The sequence below is a fragment of the Gorilla gorilla genome, chromosome 1 (assembly GCF_029281585.2).
Source record: "Gorilla gorilla gorilla isolate KB3781 chromosome 1, NHGRI_mGorGor1-v2.1_pri, whole genome shotgun sequence".
NCBI lineage: Eukaryota > Metazoa > Chordata > Mammalia > Primates > Hominidae > Gorilla > Gorilla gorilla.
In genome coordinates this window covers 64,101,295-64,122,921 of record NC_073224.2, presented here as the reverse complement: position 1 = coordinate 64,122,921, position 21,627 = coordinate 64,101,295, and the positions used below count along the sequence as shown (strand labels likewise).

Here is a 21,627-nt window from a genome sequence, read left to right as displayed (position 1 = left end):
TGTCAACTCGCAGGAGCTGTGGGAAGCCCCTAAATTCTAGTGCATCCAGAAATTACTTTACCTTCACTATACTTCAGACCTTAGTGAGTGTTGCATGCTAAGACCATTCTGCTTTTGCCAATTTCATTAAATTTATAAAAGAAAATATGATAACCCATTAATAGACGTACATTTGAGTTACAGAAATCACCACAATAAAAGGTCTGAAAATGTGTACACATAGCTCCAATAGATCAAGTGAGAAGACAGTGGGACAGAAAAACTATTGCTAAAAATAGAGGGTAGGGGAGAAGTCAAGTCTCAGTACAAGATAGGGATGACTAATAATACTCACAGAAAAGATATGTGAAGGAAGTAAATTTTTTCCTATCCTCCTACTTAGAAGATAAGCTGCGAGTCATTGTGTAACTACATTTTATAGGTGATCACAGAGATGAGGAATCTTGAAACTCGAACTAAGTAGCTTGAAATTTGAACTAATGTAGTTCAAGGTCCAATTACACACAGGACCAGCTATTGACAGTCAATGTAACAGTTTTTTAGTCTCAATTAATTTCAGTGTTCATTTTCAGTCCGATTTTTCTTTCTAGAAAAAGGTTTTTATTTTCATCACACTGTTGTTTAAAGACCTCAGTGGATTACTTCTACTAACAAAATAAAGTCTAACATCTTCAGTCTGGTATTTAAGGTCATCTAGAACCTAACTACACACACAAACATATCCCTTTAATAAACTCTCCCTTTTGCTTAAGTATTGCGAATCTCTATTTGCAATCGGAAGAGTCCTAATAAGTGAATTAATCTATTCCCCTTCCATTTTCTTCCTTCCTATAGATACAAATAACTTTATTGCTTCTTGGTCCTCCTCACTTATAGTAGAGACCTACATAGAAAATGAAGTTGATCAGACCACATTTCTCATATGTTCTTATCTCCAAACTTGCAAATGAAATTGAATCTATACCTATATTTTCACTAGTTACAAGAGAATAGTAACTATTTCCTGTATTTTCACTTCTCCAATGTCTCAACTCCTACATTCTGAATTCTAGCCCCTCCTTCTTCTTCAGGAACCTGAAATTCTATTGGTTTTCTTTCTTTCTTCTGTGTTTTCAAACTCTGTCTATGTACCTTTTGCCAGCTTTAGAGTATGTCACTCACATTGTAACTTGACTTTATTGTAACGATGCCTCCTAGAGAGACATGCAGGCCAGAATCGTCAAATGACAAGAATCTGTCTCTCTGTCATTATTACGTCTTTCTATCAACAGCTTTCAAGGAAGAAAGAAAAAGAAAAAGAGAGAGAGAGAAAGAGAGAAAGAAGGAAAGATGGAAGGAAGGAAGGAAAGAAAGAAAGAGGAAAGAGAGAGAGAAAGAAAAGAAACAAAGAAAAGAAAAAGAAGGAAAGAAAGAAAGAAAGAAAGAGAAAGAAAGAAAGAAAGAAAGGAAGGAAGAAAGAAAAGAAAGAAAGGAGGGAGGGAGGAAGGAAGGAGAGAAAGAAAGAGAGAGAGAGGGGAAAAGGGAGGGAGGAAGGGAAAGAGGAAAGCAGGGAGGAAGGAGGAGAGGGAAGGAGGGCAAACAGAAATTATAAGCAGCCTTTCATTTGTCCTGGGCCTCATTTTCTCTTGCTTTCCTCCTTGTTTCTGTCCTCCCTGCTCCACTGAAACCACTCTCAGCAAGGTCATTAATGAGCATCTTGTGAACAAATCTGACATTTTTTGATCCTTTCCTCTCTTAATCGCTTCCCAGCTTTTAACACTCCATTGGCCACTCTTTCCTTTTTGATAAACTCGTTCCTTGGTTTCTGTGATACTGTGTTATTCTGATGCAAGCTCCTTTTACACAGCCTTTCTCTTAAATATTTGTGTTCAGAAACTCATATTGGGCTGTCTGCTTTTTACAGTTCACACCGTCTTCCTGGACCATCTCGTCATTTTTTTTGTTAGAGGGGGCTACTCTTATGTGTTTTATGAAAATAGCCCACCTTTATCCTGAAGCCAAATCTCTCACCTCAACTTGTTCTCTTCTGTCTCACCTTACATATCCAATGGGTCAACAAGTTCTAATAGTTCTTCCTCCAAAATGTCTACAATCTCTCTCCTTCCCTCCATCTCCACTGCCACCTTCCTAATCATCCGTCACCTGAACTCCTGCATTCTCACCCTAACTGGTCTCCCTGATGACACTCTTGCCACACTGCCATTCATTCTACTCACAAACCCATTTCAAATCTTAACATGTCTATTCTGAATTTTAAATCCTGCAATGATTTCCCAGCTTCTTACTGTGAAATCCATGGCCTATATGGCTCAACGTGCTCGGCCTCTGCCTAGCATTACAAATTCTCCCACCACTTTCTTGCTGCAGTGAACATTTTTAAACATGATTATTGGTTCAATCTTAACTCTCTAAGCCTCTCAGCTCACTGTCTCATTCTGTCTGCCACACTCTAAATTCATGTGGAACATAATTCCTCTTTTTTTTTTTTTTTGAGATAAGGTCTTTCTTTGTCACCCAGACTGGAGTGCAATGGTGTGATCATGGCACACTGCAGCCTCAACCCCCTGGGCTCAAGTGATCCTCCCACCTCAGCCTCCTGAGTAGCTGGGACTACAAGTGCACACCACTATGCCCAGCTAATTTTTTTTTTCTTTTTGTTGGAGAGACAGGGTCTCTCTATGCTGCCCAGGTTGGTCTCAAACTCCTGGGCTCAAGAGAGCCTCCTGCCTCAGTCTTGCAAAGTGTTGGGATTACAGGCCTGAGCCACCGTGCTGAGCCTAAATTCCTTTTATTTCCTCAATGGGACATAACTCATTGCCTCTTAATTTTTGCTAAAGTTGCCCCTCCTTCACTCAGCACACTCGTGGATATCCTGCTGGTTCCAGCTCAGATGTTACTTAACTGGGCTGCCTTCACTAACTCCTCAAGTCTAGTTAGGTTCTCCTCCTAGGTGTATTCACAACCCCTGTACTTCCTGTATCCAAGTCCCCATCACGTTTCGGGATTTTTTGTTTTTGTTTTTTGTTTTTGAGATAGGGTCTCACTCTGTTGCCCCAGCTACAGCACAGTGGTGCAATTACAGCTTGCTACAGCCTCCATCTCCTGGGCTCAAGTGATTGTCCCACTACAGCATCCCAAGTAGTTGGGACTACTGGCATTAGTCAACATGACCAGCTAATTTTTTTTATTTTTTATAGAGACAGAATCTTACTGTGTTGCCCAGGCTAGTCTAGAACTCCTGGGCTCAAGCAATCCTCCCCGCTTCAGCCTCCCAAATTGCTGAGATTACAGGTATCAGCCACTGTGCCTGGCCCATCACATGTATTTTAATTGCTTGTCAGTGAGGACAGAAGAGGACAGACAAGATGTATATTGATCACAGGCAGCCAGAACTTGGCACATAACAAGTATTCAACAGACTTTTGAATGAATCGTAAAGACTGATATAAAAATTCACTGTTTATCCTTAATAATTCATTATATATGTATGTATATATGTTTAACAAACCATTTCCAGCTTTAAAATGTGGATTTAATAACTCTTAACAAATTTGTTAGTTGTTTTTTAAAGTCCTGAGTTAAAAACCTTCTATGATATGTATTGTTATGTAAAGGTGCCTGAGATGAATAAACTCTAACTGAATTTTAAAGTCAAAGTTACTGTGCCCAGAGTAGATAAAACCAGATAAGCAGCACCCTTAAAATTCACTCAGAAGGTACTTTATTTTTTATTTGGCTATTTACACTATTTTACTTGTCCAGTTAAAATAAGGCTCTTTTTTAATACATTGAGAGAGCTTTCTAAACACAAGAATTGTGGCTGGGCACAGTGGCTCATGCCTACAATCCCAGCAGTTCGGAAAGCTGAGGTGGGCAGGTTGTTTGGGCCCAGGAGTTTGAGACCAACCTGGGCAATGTGGTGAAACCCCTTCTCTACCAAAAATACACAAAAATTAGCCAGTCATGGTGGCGCATGCCTGTAGTCCCAGCTACTCCAGAGGTTGAGGTGGGAGGGTCACCTAAGACTGGGGATGTCAAGGCTGCAGTGAGCCATGATCATGCCACTGCACTCCAGGCTGGGTGACAGGGTGAGACCCTGTCTCAAAAAAATAAAAATAAAAATAAGAATTGTCCCAAAAGGGAAGCCTTGGGAGTTGGTAAATTCATTATCGGTAAGTTCTAAATGAAAAGATCTTTTTCAGAGATTGGTATTTTTTAAACCTCATTGTTTAATAAATAGGCCAGTTGAGTAAAGTCATTTACAAATCTAAGCACGTATATTTTTATAAAATATTTATGAGAGATGAGTCATTTTATTCTCCTCTCTCCTCCCAACTCCCCCAGTGACTGTATTCCATTAACTTCAAGAACCCATCTTTTTTAATGATTTATAATATTGTATGTTCCTTAGAAACTGACTCTAACATACAATTATTTTAAATGACTAAAATTATACAAATATATACTGTATTTCCTTAGAAAAATGAGCAGGCGGAATTGTTGGATTTGTAAGATGTGCAGAGATGAATCTAAGAGGCCCCCTTCAAAGTAAGTAGCATTTAAGTTTCTATGGTAATTGTAAAGCATATTTATCAGATGATAAATAGGTACATATTTATTAAACTGCTATTGTAACATATTTTGTTCAGAAAGTAAAATTTGCATTTACACATGAGTCATTTCACCAGAAGAGCAGTCGTATGTTACTAAGATTCTTGTTTTCATTATTCATGGTTTACACTTGAGAATTCAGCAAGTTAAATGCTTTAGAATCTATTATGAATAGTCTCTGTTCTTTTTAAAAAAACAAAGAATACTGTTTGTGTTAAAATGAGATTCTTCAATCCGAAATATTTTCTTGGTTCCAACCCTCCACATACGAAGTGCCAGAAAGCTTCATCCCTAGATAAAGAAGGTGAGACTGGAGGAGGAATCAAATGTTAACCAAGCTCCCAAGTCTCTTCCTCCACACTTTTCTATAACTCAAAATGTAGCCATTTGGATGAGAACAGTGAAAAGAATAATGCCTGAGAAAAGTAACAGACCATTGCATTGGATTTCCTCACCTGAAAGAATTCCCAAAAGTTGAGAACCCCTGTTAGATTAACCATGAGTGCCTAACATAGTCCATGTCCAGCCCTCAGTTCTGTCCACACCTTTCTGTATGGTCAGAGCCCCTGGCATGAATGCTCTTTCACTAAAATACCAAAATGTCCAAAAAGGCTCACAAGCTACTGTGTGGCAAGGAGAAGGATGCTGCAATGGTGGTCAGAGGAGATAGTAAGACCCAAAGCTCAGCATTTTAAATGACAGTGAATGCTACTGCACTGCACAGGTGCATCCAAGGACAAAGGTATAACCTGCTAATTAAGGGACAGCTCTCCTTTCTTCGAATGATTCCCATAGAGGATCACTGTCGGAGCTCGCATTTCTTCTATGTGCCTTATAGACTCACCATGAGAAAAGGGGAAGACCAAAAAAATTAAAAATCACATTCATGGAAAGCTGCCAGATAACAGTTATTTAATAGGTACTTGGCATTCATGACCTAATTTAATTTTCATTATAACATTGTGCGATAGATGTTATTATCCCTATTATATAGAAAATAAAATTGGGGTTTGAAGATTTTAAGTAAGACCAAGGACAATTAAGTACAGCACTGGGATTAGAACCTAGGACTGTCAGAGACTCCAAACATTCTTCATTCCTTTGTCTACAACATCATAGTATCTTAAAATGCTTTCATATCTGTTTGGTATCCACTGCCCATCCGCCCAGAAGAAGGGAGGGGACACAAGGGAGAACTTGTATCAGGAAAAAAGGTATTTCGAATAATTCTAATAAAGGCACCTGTATAGCCATAGGCCAGCATTAAACTTGCGAGAACCTCCGAAAAAAATTATAAGCAAAAGTAGGGTTCAATTAAAAACAAATTGTATTTCCCATTTTTACCCCCAACCATAATTACTCCAATCATCTCTCCCCATAAATTTCATGAGTCTTAGAGACAAAAGAACTCTCTTACCAACAATTATCCACACTTAATTTTAAGCTAACCCAACACATTGATGACTCTTCACTCGTGTTGTAGATTTTATTCTTCCCTATATAATGGGAATGATTAGAACGGACAGGCATTCAATAAACCTTGCCTAGATCTTTCCATTTCACCAGATTGAAAAGGTTATTTTAGGTTACTTTTGCTAAAGTTTTAACAAGAAAAAAGAACAATGACTCAGATACTATTTCATGGAAATGTTTTTTGAAAGCAATCTTAACACAGTACACTGTTAAGCCTCAGTACTGATGCAAGCAGTCCATCCAAAACTGGCAGGATCCGTCTGAATTTTTAGAAAACAAAAGATATCTGACCTTTTAAGGACTCCCAATATTTTTCCATGTTCTCGGATATTTTTTAATCTCTTTAACTAATCCTCCTTCATTGTGTTAAGAACCTGCTAATGCTGATGGCTGTTCCTGCACCGCTAATTTTTAGGCTGCTAATTTTAGGTATAGCCAATGGACAGTGCTTGCGTGTCTATAGCCATCTTCAATTATCTAGTTATTGAAAGCAGAACAATTAAGAATGCACCATAAACTGAATGGCAATAAACACTTTGGCTATTTCTGTTTTCTTTCCAACTTTTATTGTAAGTTCATGGGTACATGTGCAGGATGTGCAGGTTTGTTACATAGGCAAATGTCTGCCATGATGGTTTGCTGCACAGATCATCCTATCACCTAGGTAGTAAGCCCAGCATCCAATAGCTATTATTCCTGATGCTCTCCCTCCTCCCATGACCCCAACCTACAACAGGCCCCAGTGTTTGTTGTTCTCCCCAATATGTCCATATGTTCTCATCATTCAGTTCCTGCTTATAAGTGAGAACAGGCAGTATTTGATTTTCTGTTCCTGCATTAGTTTGCTGAGGATACGGGCTTCCAGTTCCATTCATGTCCCTGCAAAGGACATGATATTGTTTCTTTTTATGGCTGCATAGTATTCCATGGTGTATAAAGTTACTTGTATTTGAGAATACAGTCATCTGCCAATTCACCTCATGAAGCTCACCAAAATGAACAGAGTTCTGGAATCTTTCACAACTATTTTCTAAATGGTGAATGGCTTTGTTTATACTGTTTAGGTAAAATGTAACCTGACATAATACACCTTAATAAAAATTAAAACTGATACAAAAAAATTCTAGCAAATAGGAGACTGAGAAAATACTAGCTTTAAGGTTACTAACTGTATTATGTGAGTGCATGCAAATAGGTTTTGTGGATTAACTCTAAGATTCTAATAGATAAATAGGTAAACACTTGGCTGGTGGCAGCGGCAAACGGTGCATAACCCTTTTAAAAGCAATTTGGCAGTCTGTACCAAAAACCTTAAAAATCTGCCTCTTTTAACCAACTTTGATTCTACTGCTAGTGCCCTGGAATTACTCTAATCATGTGGCCATGGCAAGCCTTAAACACAGCTGGGCTACATTTGAGTTTTTATGGTGAAAAATGAGAGAAAATCAATATGCTGTTTGACAATAATTATGTAAACTATGGAATGCCCCCCTTTAGCATATTTCACCATCACCATAAACAATATGACTATCAATGATTATACATTTGTAATTATAAATTATAACACTACAAATGATTAATACAATTATGATGACATAAAATGCGTAAAGTATACACACACATAGTGTGATTACTTCTTGATTAAAAACACACAAATACAAACATAACAAAAAGACTTTTAAAAACTACATCAAAATACTAATAGTGGTAATTTATTAATAGGGAGATTATAGGACTATGGTTCTGAATAATATTTATTAAATTATATTTTCAAGTCTACACGATTTGCACAATTTTTATAATTTAAAAAATTTAAATAGTAAAAATAAAATGTAAAATATCACAGGAAAATAACTTTCCAACCAAAACCACACACAAATGGAATGTAAATATATTTTGGTGTCATTTGCAAGATAATATAATTTTACTTAGTTCAACAAAAACCTTGAGAATATTTAGCCCAATCAGTGCTTTTTGTTTCTTTTCAAAGCCTTACTTTGGAGGAAGTGTTACAGTGGGCCCAGTCTTTTGAAAATTTAATGGCTACAAAATGTGAGTACTGCGTATCTGTCATCCTTGAATAACTAGCGAGTTCCATTCTTAGAGGTAAAGGTGGGGGTGCCAGATGATGAATGTATGCTATTCTTCTTACAGCCTTCTAACTGGCAACTGACACAGTTAAAAAAAGAAAGCCTGAAAATAGTTTGTTGTGTCAACCACTATTATTTTCTCTGGTGTTAATTAAAACAAGATTAGTCACTGTGAATATTCTTCACAAGTATATGCACAAAATCCCTTGGAAAATATGCTTAAATAGTAACGCATACCATAGCCTTCTAAAGTTAGTATTAAACAAAAAAACTTAACTTGCTGTTCTTGCTGCCTTCAAAAGTAAGAATAAATTTGAGTCTTGCTGTTCTAAAACTCCTCCCCAAAGTTTGTTTCAACTTTTTCAGTGTCTGATTTAAGTGGGACTATACATGGGTCTGAATATAGTTGTAGGTAAGTATCAACATTAACATGGTACAAATAAGAGATACCAGCAATGGATGTGACAGAGACAAAGTCATGGACTCAATGCAGGAAAAATAAAGGAGGACGTGCATTCAAGAGAATAGTCAATTGCGTTTGGGGTCAGAAAAGCTGGCCCGTTGTAGAAAATGATAAAACCAGAAGACAGGTACAGAAAAAAAATGTAGGGTGTAGACACAGAAAATTCTCCTGTTGAATTTGGCAGTTTTTTTAAAATGGAGTTGGTTCCCCTCGATGCTTGTTAATTTTTGCCTATAGACCCATCCTTTTATTTAAGATCCCATTTTAGCCTCTCTGTGAATGTTTTATCTGTTTAGAGCTATGGACTATGAAGGAGAGTTGGCTGTGCTACTTACATGCTTTAACTAGTGGGGTATACCAGTGGCTATTCTGGGCAAGGTACCTCCTGTTCCTCATGGGGGTTGCCATACTCCTGAGGCACTACCTGCTCTTTCTGACTCAAGACCCTCTTTAGTATGGACTCAGTTGTCACTGCCCAGCCCAGAGGGTAATGGCAGAAGGTGTAGACACTTGGCTACTCCTGCTGAAACACGTTAATCAACCATTCTGGAACTTACTTCTGCCCCATCCCTAGGGCTGGATCTACCTCTACAGGCTTGGGTCACCACCTGAGCTCTCATCTTTTGTAGCATGCCTTTCCAATGGGCATTTGGGGCCATAGTTTCTTTCTTTGATGCAATCACCACTGCCTTTCACTTTTCAGGTATTCCTCATAGTTTACAATCCAATTTGCCAGCATGAATGTGAATTTTAAACCAATATATCTTCCGGGTCAATGTTAGAACATTGAAATGGGATGAAGAGACAAAAGTGCATATTCAGTTAACTATATTGTAAATTTTTGTCCCAATCCTCTGTAATACACATTTTGCCACCTTGCTAGATTGATCTCTTTCTTGGAGTTTCATACTCTTCATCTGCAAAATGGGAATAGTATCACTTATCCTTTCAGGTTTATTGTGCAGGTGAGATACAAAACATCTAGCTCAATGCCTAATATAGATTAAGCACACAATAATTGGTAGTTTCTTTTAATAGTAATAAAGTACATGTCTTTGAATATCATTATTTTTTCTCTGCTGCCTACCAACACGTCCAAAATCTTGGTATTTAGTACTCTCTACACCCTAACCCAAAACATTTTCTAAAATTTGTCTCTAGCTATGCCCTGTCACATAACATGCCCTCCACCAATGTGGGGCACTTCATTTTCTACTTGTACATCTATGATTCTTCTGCTCCAGGCTTTTGTTCAAAGTCCTTTTCATCTCTAGTTACTCTGCTCATGTTTGAAAGTCAAATTCAAGTGCCACTTTCTCCAGAAAACTGCTTAGTAATTTCTCCTTTATCTTCTATTTTGTTAGTATTAACATTTATTCTGCTTTTAATTGTAGCTAGTTTGTGTATTGGGTTTTTTATATAGTGGCTTTCTCCCTAGATTATAAATTCCTTAAGAGCACAGCTTGCCTCTCATTTACCTTTCAAACCCCTGAGAGACTGAAAATGTGCTTTGTACCCAATGAGCATGCAATAAATGTTCCATGAATAAACACAAGAAAAATATTAGTGAGAAAAGTTCAAAACACCAAGCTATATTATGTAAGTTTCTGTGCCAGTCCTGGAAGCCTTATAAACAAAATGAATAGGCTTAATTATTTGGCAAGGATTTCAAGTGGTCATCTGCCTTGCTAGAATCAGCAATTTAGAATTCTAGTGTCATGAGAATAAGCAAAGGCTCTAGCAAAGATGAGAATAGGAAAACATCATACTGCTCTTTATAAAAGCCAGCAAAAATAGGGTAAGAGCCTTTCCAGAAATCATATTACTATGAAGTTCACGTAAAAATTCAACAATCACATAATAAGTAATAAAACAAATCGTTCTATGGATGATCCAACCAGTAAGACAAAACTAAAAATACAAATATTAAATGTGCCAGAGAATAAAAATGTGTTTACATTAACCGAGGACATTAGTCAAATGCATGCTCTAGCTGAGATATGCAGATGCATATTTTACATAGATTAAAACATTATTTCTAAGGACAGTAGCTCAGACACACACATGAAAAAGAAATACATCAGCCTGGGTCTCAATAGATGAACCGAAATTGGTTTAGAGACATTTTAGGGAGCCATTAACTCATAGTCATCAAAATACAATTAAATTCAACATCTCAGTGGGAAAAGGGGATCCAAGAAAACCATCAGTTTGAGAACGGAACTATGGCAAAATCCGAAAGTTAATTAGAAATTAAGAATGTTAGCAACTTAGATACCTTTTAGATAATGCTATTTAATGCTACATTATTTGCAAATAATTTTTTAAATATGAAAGATTTTTTATTTATATATTTAAATATCAAAGATTTTCTTGTTATTTATATGAAACATAATGTAACCAAATAGAACTAAAGTAGAGCAACTAGCTAGAAGGCTGCTACAATAATTCAGGTAAAATTGGAACTCAGTGGGGAAGACAAGGCTGGGGGTAATTTGCATATAAATGCTAACAAAAGTCATAGGGCTATGAGACCACTGAGAGGGAGAGTTCAGATAGAGGAAAACACACCCAGAGATGAAACTTAGGTGTGTGCTACTTCCAAGTCCAGGTAACCAGAGCGGTCAGCAAAGTGGATGGAAAAGGAGCACAAAGTGAGGTAAGAATGACGAAAATAGTGCATTCTTGTGGAAGCCAAAGAAGAGAGTGTTTCAGGAAGGAAGCTGTGAATTGTCAAAGACTGCTGAGAAGTCAGCTGAGGTGAGGAAGGAACAGTGACCACTAGACATGGCAATATGGAAGTCAACAGTGCCTCAACAAGAGCAGTTTCATGGGTATGGTGGAGACAGGTAAAACCAGATGAAGCGATACACAGCATAAGGAATCACTGACATAAGTTTTGCTGTGGAGTTCTGCAGAGAAAAAAGCAGAGACTGGAAGCGAGAATGAGGTCAATACCGAAAGTTTGAGTCAATAGTTGTTACTAGTTATATTTGGGAAATAGAGCAATATATTTGTAGGATGATGGCAACCATTCATGGGGAAGAAACTGATGACACAGAAGAGAGTAGAGATACTTATAAGAACAATAGAGGAATGCAAAGTAGGAATGCAAAGTAGGAAAAAGCAAAAGTAGGAGGGAACCAGAAAAAAAATTGTTTGGCCATCCCAAAAAGGAACAGGGACACTTGCCTCTCAGGAGAGAAGTTATAAAGGAGGAGTACAGATGGAAGTACTCTGGTTATTTCTGGAGAGAAGACGGTGAATATCCGTCTGATTAATCTGTGCTCTCAGTGAAGTTTGAGGCAAGGTCGCCAGTAGATTGCTTAGGAGAGGATGTTTTAGTATGTTTTAACATAACAAGGGAGGAGGTATAAAATAGTTTCTGCAGATTTAGAGAACCATGATACTATGGAAGGCTCATTGGTTGACTGGGCAGTGTTGAGTGTCTGTTTAAAATCTGAAGTTATGATTTCAAATGCGAGACCACAGTTGTATATTTTTCTCTGGCTTGTTCAGGTTGCCCCAGCACACACGCAGAGCAGATATTAAGCCATTCCGGATAAGCAAGTGCTCTGAATCACAGTTTGCTTCAATCTTTTGATCAAAATCATCTTTGAATGTACTATTTTCCACCCTTTCTAAATTACCACAATCCCATGCAGACCACCTTAGAAATGCCAGTTAAACAGTGTGGGATTGTCATACTGCTGAAGGCAATGAAGGCTGCTCCATATCATGAACCATCTGTGTGGGCTGGTGCATCTTCATCAGCATCATAGCACAAAGCAGTCAGTAGAAGTTACTGATGGTTATTGTTGCTCCCTTTTGTACATCCTGATCCCAAAGACAGAGTCATTCTCTCAGCTTTTTTCATTTGTGCAAGCTCCTTTGCTGCACAGTGTGATTGGCAGTTTCCTACACTATCACTTATTCTAATCTCTGCTAACTACTGCTGTTGCCATGGTTCCCTTCATCAACCCTTATATTACCTGCACTGCCTTGCCTCTACCCTTTCCACTTAGCACTTTTTGTCTTTTTTAACTTCTCATGCACTTCTTCACCTTGCAAAGGGGAAAAAAAAACCTCACCTAGAATAGACATCACTGTCCAATTAGTACATTTTATTTTTTGGTATTGCTTTCAGAAAACCAAAAAGCAATAGCATTTCAGATATAAACCTGTGGTCTTTAGTGCTTCCTAGATGTTCAATAACTAAGGTCTGCTTCTTCACTTTTCAAGAGCCATAGAGAGTCATTTTAAAACAGAAACATGAGGGATCCAAAAGCCCAAATTGACATGTGTTTATTCAGTGCCTGCTATATAGCAAGCAGTGCTGAGGCAAGGGGTACATGAAGATGAATAAGCTGCAGTCCTGATTCTCCAAGGGTTCTCAGGTGAATGGGAGGATAATGGAAGGAAACCACAGCAAAGAGGGGTGGCCTTTGTCACTTGGGCAATGGGAAATGTTGAGGGGGATAAATAATATATTTTTGCTTTAAAGATTTTTCTCTAATAAAAGTACAGAGGAAATTGAAAGCAGGATCAGATAGATGAATCGAGGCTTCTTCAGATTCAATGGTTTACAAATATACCTCAAAATTCATAAACAAAAATAATACGTAAAAGAGAACAGAAGGTAGCGCAATAAATGTAACAGAGATAGTGTCTTCAGTATATAAAGAGATATGAAAAATTTAAGAAAACACTAGCAATGCAAAGAAAAAACAGACAAAAGATTTGGAATTCACAGGAAAAAAAGAAATGGTCAGTAAAAATGCAAAACTGTTTAAGCATTATATTTTAAAAATACATATTCAAACAATTACAAGTCACTGACTTCACCCCATTAGATTGGAGAGGGTGGAGTAAGTCAACACTGACACTGCCATTGGGAATGAAAAATAATGAAATCCTTCTGAAAGCAATTTTACAATATGTATCAAGAGTCTCCAAAAATATTACATCTTCAATCTAAAAATTCTATTTTAAATCAATTATTTTCCCTAAGAAAATAGAGGTGAAAAAGTTTATAAGCCAAAATATTCAATGAAGGATAACTTATAACCAAGAAAAGGGGAAACAATCTAAAACAATAATAATAGAGTGGCTAAATATGTTATGGCCTACCCCATCAACAGACTATTATATGATCATTAAAAATGAAAAAGAGAAAGTGTTCGCTATGTGCTATTAACTATGAAAGAATAAGAATGATACAAAATTGCTTTCATATTATAATGCCCATAGGATCATTCCAGTGTGTATCTGTGTTTGTGTAGATGAATGAATTCTGGTTAGGTAGGCAATTATTCATGAACAAAGGATTAAAAGAATAAAAGGAAATATACCAAATTGTTAACAGTAGTTATTAATTTACTAGAAGTTTTCTGCATTAAAAACGGCCCACAGAATTGAACAACGAGAACACTTGGACACAGGAAGGGGAACATCACACACCGGGGCCTGTCATGGGGTGGGGGGAGTGGTGAGGGATAGCATTAGGAGATATACCTAATGTAAATGACGAGTTAATGGGTGCAGTACACCAACATGGCGCATGTATACATATGTAACAAACCTGCACGTTGTGCACATGTACCCTAGAACTTAAAGTATAATTTAAAAAAAAGAATGATTGATCCACAGAGGACTGATTCCATAGATATGGAACTCAAGGATTCAGAGAGCTGACTGTATGCCATTATGGAATATTTTCCTCTGAAGACAACAATATATTTACACATTTTATTTTCAGCCATAAATAACAAATATTAATTTAAATAGCAAATTTTAAAAATACATTAAAATAAAGGACCATAAATTTGAAAAAAAGACCCACAACTCTTTAAGCTGTGTTTATAATATTAGTAATATTAATATTAATAACAAAGGTAGAAGAAAAATCAGAAATTATTAACAGCATAGAAGCCACAACAGAGAATTTTAATAAAACTGAAGCTTCACTGTAAAACTCCACACATACTATGGTAGAATTATGAAATACATTATCCCCAGTGGTACAGATTGAAAATAAAATGGATTTTAAATTGGTTTAGAGGCATTTCTAATGGTACTGCAACGTAGTGCACCCTTGGGATTTCCTGCCTGGTGTAAGCCTTGCAGTCTTACAGAAAAAATAATTCTGGAATAGATGGGCCACTGTTCTGACTCAGCCATGAGAAAGCCCACATTTCCCTTCTGCATCAAGAACACTGGCATGTGTCACCTTGTGTGTCATAGAAATACTAATTTTAGTGACTAGTTTTAAAAGAACAGGCTAGAGATTCCCAAAGGCACCACTCTCACTTTTTAAGGGAAAAGTATACACTATGTATGACATAAGCCATTTCTTCCATCCTCCCAATTTAAATGAGCAATTCTGATGTTTATCATCTTATTCACTCTGTTCAAGCAGAATCGCAGTCTTCTGAGCATAATGTTCAGGAATGAGTATCATTTGAAACTTCAGAACAGCCTACATTGCCTGATTTAGATAAGGCTTTTCCACCTTGTAATTCACTTGTGGTATGAATCAATCGAAATTCTAAGGAGAGCAATTCAGTTCTGACTTTAATAATTACTAAGATTCCCGGAACACTTTTACACAAATGCATTTTCAGCCGCTAGCTTGAGTAACTTGCAGCATATTCAGACAAAAGTTAGCCTGATGCAGACAGAATTCTGTAAAGTATGCCAATCACATGAGTCCACTCATTCTGCACGCTAGAATTATATCTGAAATATATAGCGGAATCCAGTTCAGCTTTCGCTAGTCATCACATGGTAACAAGTGACATAAAATCCTAGTGATTTACATTAATAAAGGTTCACTTCTTTTTCATGATACACAACAGCTAGGGTCAGCTCCAGCTCTATTCCATGTCTTCATTCCAGCCTTCGGGCTAAAGGAGCAGCTCTTTTCTAGAATATGCTCTTCTTGTGGTGGCTGTGGGACATAGGAAATAGAACCACATGATAGTTCTTAAACCCTCTGCTTGAACGTGTCCATGGCACTTTTGCATGTATTTCATTGACTAACAGAAGTTCAATGGCCAATGCTGACATAAACAGGACATGGAAGTATAATCCCCCTACAAAAAGGTCAGGAAATAACTGAGGAACACTACTATAATCTGCCACATCAAGTATCTGAAATATACCATATTTTTAATAGTATATATAGAATACTGTATATCTATGCAGTATATATAGAATACCATATATCCATGCAGTATATATAGAATAATACAACTGGATCTATAATATGTGTATTTATGTGTGGAGAGATAGATAGAGGAAACAGATCGTGAAGACAGAAAAAAAGATAGATGATAGATAGACAGATAGACAAATAGATAAGGCAATGTATATATGGCTTCATTAGCAAAGGACTTTGGTATGACAAGAATTGTAGAACCATTTGGCCAGCCCAAAAAAGAAACAGGGATACTTCTCCCAATCCATCAGGAAGAAAGTTAAAGAAGCCAGATACAGATACAGTTGGTTCTAAAATGATAACCTATAAACATTTTACTACATAATTAAGCTAAACATAAACACAAATTCAGAATACTAGCTTGGAATCTAATATTAGTTTCCAGATCATTTTCCTACCCCTACCTACTCATCCACTCAACCCATCCAAGTAGCCTGTGTGACGGACTCTCATTCCATGAGCCATAGATTTTTATCTGCTATCTCATTTTCTTTCTGTTCCATAGCTAAGTACAAACCATATAAATATTGGCTTCCAACTTTACTTGTTAAGCCAGAAACAGCTTAAGATTCTGGTTTTTTTTTTTATTTGTTTGTTTGTTTGTTTGTTTTTTGGTTTGCCACCATTCAGCTGTCTCTTTAGGAACTGGCGTACCAATTCCTGCATCTGTGTTCTCTGTTCAAACCTTTCTGTGCCTATGGTGAGACAAGACACAACTTAGAGTCATGCCGGTGTGAAAATCAACTTCTTGTTTGAAATCTAAGTTAAAATATATCCCCATCACATTGGATAGGAATATGTAATCTATATCATTTTCTATGTTACATTTATATAATGCCTCTATCTCAACTGTCCTCTTAACTCATCTCATGTTATGTCCTTGTTGAACCGTATCCCATGCAGTGTCCTGAAGGCTGCATTTGCTCATGTGATAATAATAGTCCATGTTTCAATTTTGAGTATTCCTAGGATGCAATATTTATATTCAGCTTTCCCCAACTCCAATGCCTCCTTAGAAGAGATCTACTTCTATTTGAGTTCTTTTGCTTGAAGACAAAATACTTCGTTATCTTTGTTCCTATATCACTGCTAACAAAGCCAAGCTATCAAGGAGCCTGGCTTTCTAGTGCTGGAAAACTTGATCTGATCTCTTAGATGAAGATCCAGGAAAATATGATCTTACTCATCATTTCCATTCCATCTGGCTACCATTATTTCTCATAATAGTAAATGATATTGACCAAGTGTTAATCAAAATCCTATGCTTTTGGAGGTGATAGATATGTTTATGGCATTGATTGTGGTGATGGTTTCTTGGGTGTATACTTATCTCCAAATTCATCAAGTTGTATTAAATTATGTACATCTTTTTGTAAACAAAATATCCTATGCTAACAGTCTCTAGGTGGTTATTACTCAGTGTGCCTACACAAACATTTCTTTTAACATCAATTGAAAGTTACATTGTTATTTTATCATATAGCAATCCAATTCCTTGGATATGTGAAGAGACTTTCTAGTCTAGTCTAGTCAAAAAAAAATTAATATCTTGAACCTTGAGAATACTTGGTCCTCCCAAAGATTCCAATTAATATGTTATATTTGTGAGAGCTCACCTAATCCTCTTCTTCAAATATTAGTACCTACAAAGTAATGTCTCAATTGGAAAAGCTCCTCCTAGGCTTATCCTTATCTAAGCACTCCAGAAAGGCAGTTTAAGATCAGAGTTGAAGATAAGAATCTCTGGCATCAAGTGTCATGTGATGGTTACGCTGCACATAATCCCTGTCCCGTACTAGATTCTGAGATAGTTTCCAGCATCACGTCTGATTTTTCATTCCTTGTCTGGTCCCTTATTTCTGGCTTGAACCATAAACCATGAATATGAAGTTGAATTTTTCATCTATCTGTTTTCTGCTCTGATTGGACATTGAGAAACACTCCAGGGTGTACAAACTAATTAGAGTATCACTCTTACATGGCTTGGATATTTTTCTCCTGACCTTGACCTACAAGTTTACATTCGAAACCCTGCTCTTACCCTACAGTTTGGCATGAGGTCTTAGATTTTTCGTGTCAGCTTCATGATTAGAGCCCTGTCCTCCTGAGCAGCTTCAGTCCTTTTCCTGGGCTCTGTGATGTCTCCTGTCCTATCTTTCCTAGACTCATCCACACTGGTAGGCATTTTGCTCTGAGTGACTCAGAATAAATGGATGACCTCACCAGTGATCTGCATTGTCAAAGCACGCTTCAGATGTTAGCTCTAAGTGTGTGATAGACATGAAAATTGATATATAGAGATAGATATAAAATATTTACTTGTTAAATAATTTGTGAGTTTTTAATCAGGCTTTTTTTTAACTGTATTGCTTAGATTTTTTTGGTGATTTTGACCCATGAAAATAAACTGATTTCTCCTCTACTTTTAGATGGTCCAGTAGTCTATGCAGCATATTTAAAAATGGAGCACAGTGACGAGAATATTCAATTCTGGATGGCATGTGAAACCTATAAGAAAATTGCCTCACGGTGGAGCAGAATTTCTAGGGCAAAGAAGCTTTATAAGATTTATATCCAGCCACAGTCCCCTAGAGAGGTAACTACCTGACAATGACAGGAATGGAAATCAGTTCATCCCTGCAATGGCATTAATATCTGTCAAGCATCCATAAGTGCCAGGCACTTTACATCCAGTATCTCCTAAAATGCTATAAATTCAGTATTGCTAACCTTATTTTACAGATAAGAAACCTGAGACTCTGAGAACTTGTCCAGTGTCACACAGCCATTAAGTGGTAAAGTTAAGATTCAAAATTAAATCTATCTGGCTCCAAAGCTTCTCCCCATTAAATTATCTTAATTTCTAGGAAACTTAAAAAGAAAAAAAGGAGTCTGTGGCAAAAGCACTGGCCTTCCCAGCAGGAACTATAAATACCATGAAGAGGCATTTGAGAATCCTGTGTTGTTAGGCAATGAGAAATAAAAAGTCTGTTAAGGGAATAAAGACAGATGACAGTATATGAGATTTCTATCGCACAGGGCAAGCCTACATTGTGGACATATTCCAGAACTCTTGTCTGGAAAATACTTGGTTTATTGAAATAGCCACTTCTCCCCTCTGTTTATCCACTTCTCTTCATTTTCTTCCCATTTCAGAGCATATTCAGTTAAATCAACATTTGTGACTATTAAGGGAGATAAATTTTTAAAAAGCACCAATTTCTCTTTTCTTTAAAAAGACGTTTGTCTTACAAACTTCCTGATTTGTAGACTGCTACTAAGAAACCACTGCATCTTCCTGAGTAAGCCATGGTTTCGGAAACTTCCCTGGCCTTGAGCCTCATATTTTTCTTTTTTGTTCCTCTTGGATGTGGAGTTGGATATTTACTTTTAAAAAAGCAAAATGTTTATTTTTTATATAACTTCTTAGATGCCTATAAAACTACAAAGAAAATTACCCTATTCCACTGAAAAGAAGAGCAGGGAATAAATTAAACCTTTCTACTATATGTGCCTTTTTTTCAACTATGCTTACTTATGCTGTACATGTAATTTCACTTTTCAGATTAACATTGACAGTTCGACAAGAGAGACTATCATCAGGAACATTCAGGAACCCACTGAAACATGTTTTGAAGAAGCTCAGAAAATAGTCTATATGCATATGGAAAGGGATTCCTATCCCAGATTTCTAAAGTCAGAAATGTACCAAAAACTTTTGAAAACTATGCAGTCCAACAACAGTTTCTGACTACGACTCAAAAGTTTAAATAGAAAACAGTATATTGAAAGTGGTGGGTTTGATCTTTTTATTTAGAAACCCACAAAATCAGGAACACAGTACAAATAAAACAGAAATCAAACTATAAGTTGACTTTTAGTTCCTAAAAAGAAACATATTTCAAAAGCAATGGAATCTAGAATTCTTATAACATGAATAACAAAATGTACAGCATACCTATGTAGTTCAATTAATATATAAGGAAAAGGAAGGTCTTTCTTCATGATACAAGCATTATAAAGTTTTTACTGTAGTAGTCAATTAATGGATATTTCCTTGTTAATAAAATTTTGTGTCACAATTTACAAATTACTTCTTTAAAAATTGTTGTTATATGAATTGTGTTTCTAGCATGAATGTTCTATAGAGTACTCTAAATAACTTGAATTTATAGACAAATGCTACTCACAGTACAATCAATTGTATTATACCATGAGAAAATCAAAAAGATGTTCTTCAGAGACATTTTATCTATAAAATTTTCCTACTATTATGTTCATTAACAAACTTCTTTATCACATGTATCTTCTACATGTAAAACATTTCTGATGATTTTTTAACAAAAAATATATGAATTTCTTCATTTGCTCTTGCATTTACATTGCTATAAGGATATGAAATGTGGTTTCTATATTTTGAGATGTTTTTTCCTTACAATGTGAACTCATCGTGATCTTGGAAATCAATAAAGTCAAATATCAACTAAAGACTTACATTATCTTTCTCAAAGACAAAATAAATATATTTCCCAGTACAAATTTCAAAAGGGCTAAAGTTGGTACACAGTGAGAATATATAATATTTTTATTTTCCATAGTTTTCCTGGAAAGTGTAGACAATTTAATACATTCAGTGGATATTACCTTCCTATCATTTCAAAATATTAAAAGAATCCAGATTCGACGTCCATAATCAGAAGCTCATCGTAATATTTACAAGTGTGAAAGTTGATGTGTTCCATTTTGTAATTAAAAGGGAACAAATTAGAAATTTCAAGTCTTGTATTCCTGAAGGAAGAAAACATTCAAAAATGATTTTTCCCTCTTGGAATTATTTTAAAATATGCATATTTTTTCTTAGTTTTGAAAAGTGGCTTAAAATAGACTTATTTTACCCTTCTGCAGATGCAAAGTTTTTCTGTCTTTCTAGTGATTCACTAATTGGTTTACTACTGAATTATTCATTCCATGAGTCATTACATTTTATTGTTACCAAGAAGTGTAAATTTAGTTAGAGTCAGATGCTTCTGTAGTTCATGAAATCACAGGCGTTTTTCCATAGCGCTGTCCACTTTTAAAAGATGAGCAATGTGAGTAACTACGCAGCCAATCATAGCACAGGTGCTAAGAAGGACTAAGTCACTAAACCACCTTGCCTCCAGCTCTGAAACCAAAAAAAGCCTAGTAAAAAAATAAAATTTTTTTTTAAAAAGTGAATAAACAAAGAAGCATTGCTGATACGATTTAAATACACTTCAGTTCTGCACAGTGGAAACAATACGGAATTCATTGTTAAGAAAGTTGGGTTTCAGTTCTAGATTTCCCAGGTTAACTATACAAATTTCTTTAGGTCTAGGTAAACTACAGAAAATTATACAAATTACTTATTCTCCCTGCTCCTCAGTTTTCTCACCTTTAAAATGAGGTGATTAAAATAGATAATACCTTAGTTCCCTCCCAGCTTCAAAATCCTGACTACCGTCAGTACTTTTTTTTCTTCTTTTTTTTTTTTTTTTTTTTTTTGAGACAGACTCTTGCTCTGTCACCAAACTGGAGTGCAGTGGCACGATCTCGGCTCACTGCAACCTCCGCCTCCCAGGTTCAAGCGATTCTCCTGCCTCAGCCTCCCAAGTACCTGGGACTATGGGTGCGTGCCACCATGCCCAGCTAATTTTCCTATTTTTAGTAGAGACAGGGTTTCACCATGTTGGCCAGGATGGTCTCGATCTCTTGACCTCATGATCTGCCCACCTCAGCCTCCCAAAGTGCTG

General features: G+C 36.5%; 1 protein-coding gene and 1 long non-coding RNA gene across 4 annotated transcripts in view; one reads left to right on the top strand and one right to left on the bottom strand.

Moving 5' to 3' along the window:
• The window catches only part of RGS13 (regulator of G protein signaling 13), a 50,758-nt gene extending 30,363 nt beyond the window's left edge, over positions 1–20,395 (top strand). For 2 of the 3 annotated variants that reach the window (XM_004028072.4, XM_004028071.5), the window contains 4 exons: positions 4,480–4,548; positions 8,075–8,136; positions 18,286–18,452; positions 19,422–20,395. In XM_004028072.4, the coding sequence (XP_004028121.1) occupies positions 4,484–4,548; positions 8,075–8,136; positions 18,286–18,452; positions 19,422–19,607 (480 nt within the window). In that variant the 5' untranslated portion in view covers positions 4,480–4,483 and the 3' untranslated portion in view covers positions 19,608–20,395. The remainder of the gene's footprint in view (positions 1–4,479; positions 4,549–8,074; positions 8,137–18,285; positions 18,453–19,421) is intronic. The other variant, XM_055378161.2, reaches the window with a different exon arrangement.
• Positions 1–21,627, bottom strand: part of LOC129531652 (uncharacterized) — a 556,454-nt gene that overhangs the window by 456,467 nt on the left and 78,360 nt on the right. The gene's annotated exons all lie outside the window — the stretch shown is intronic.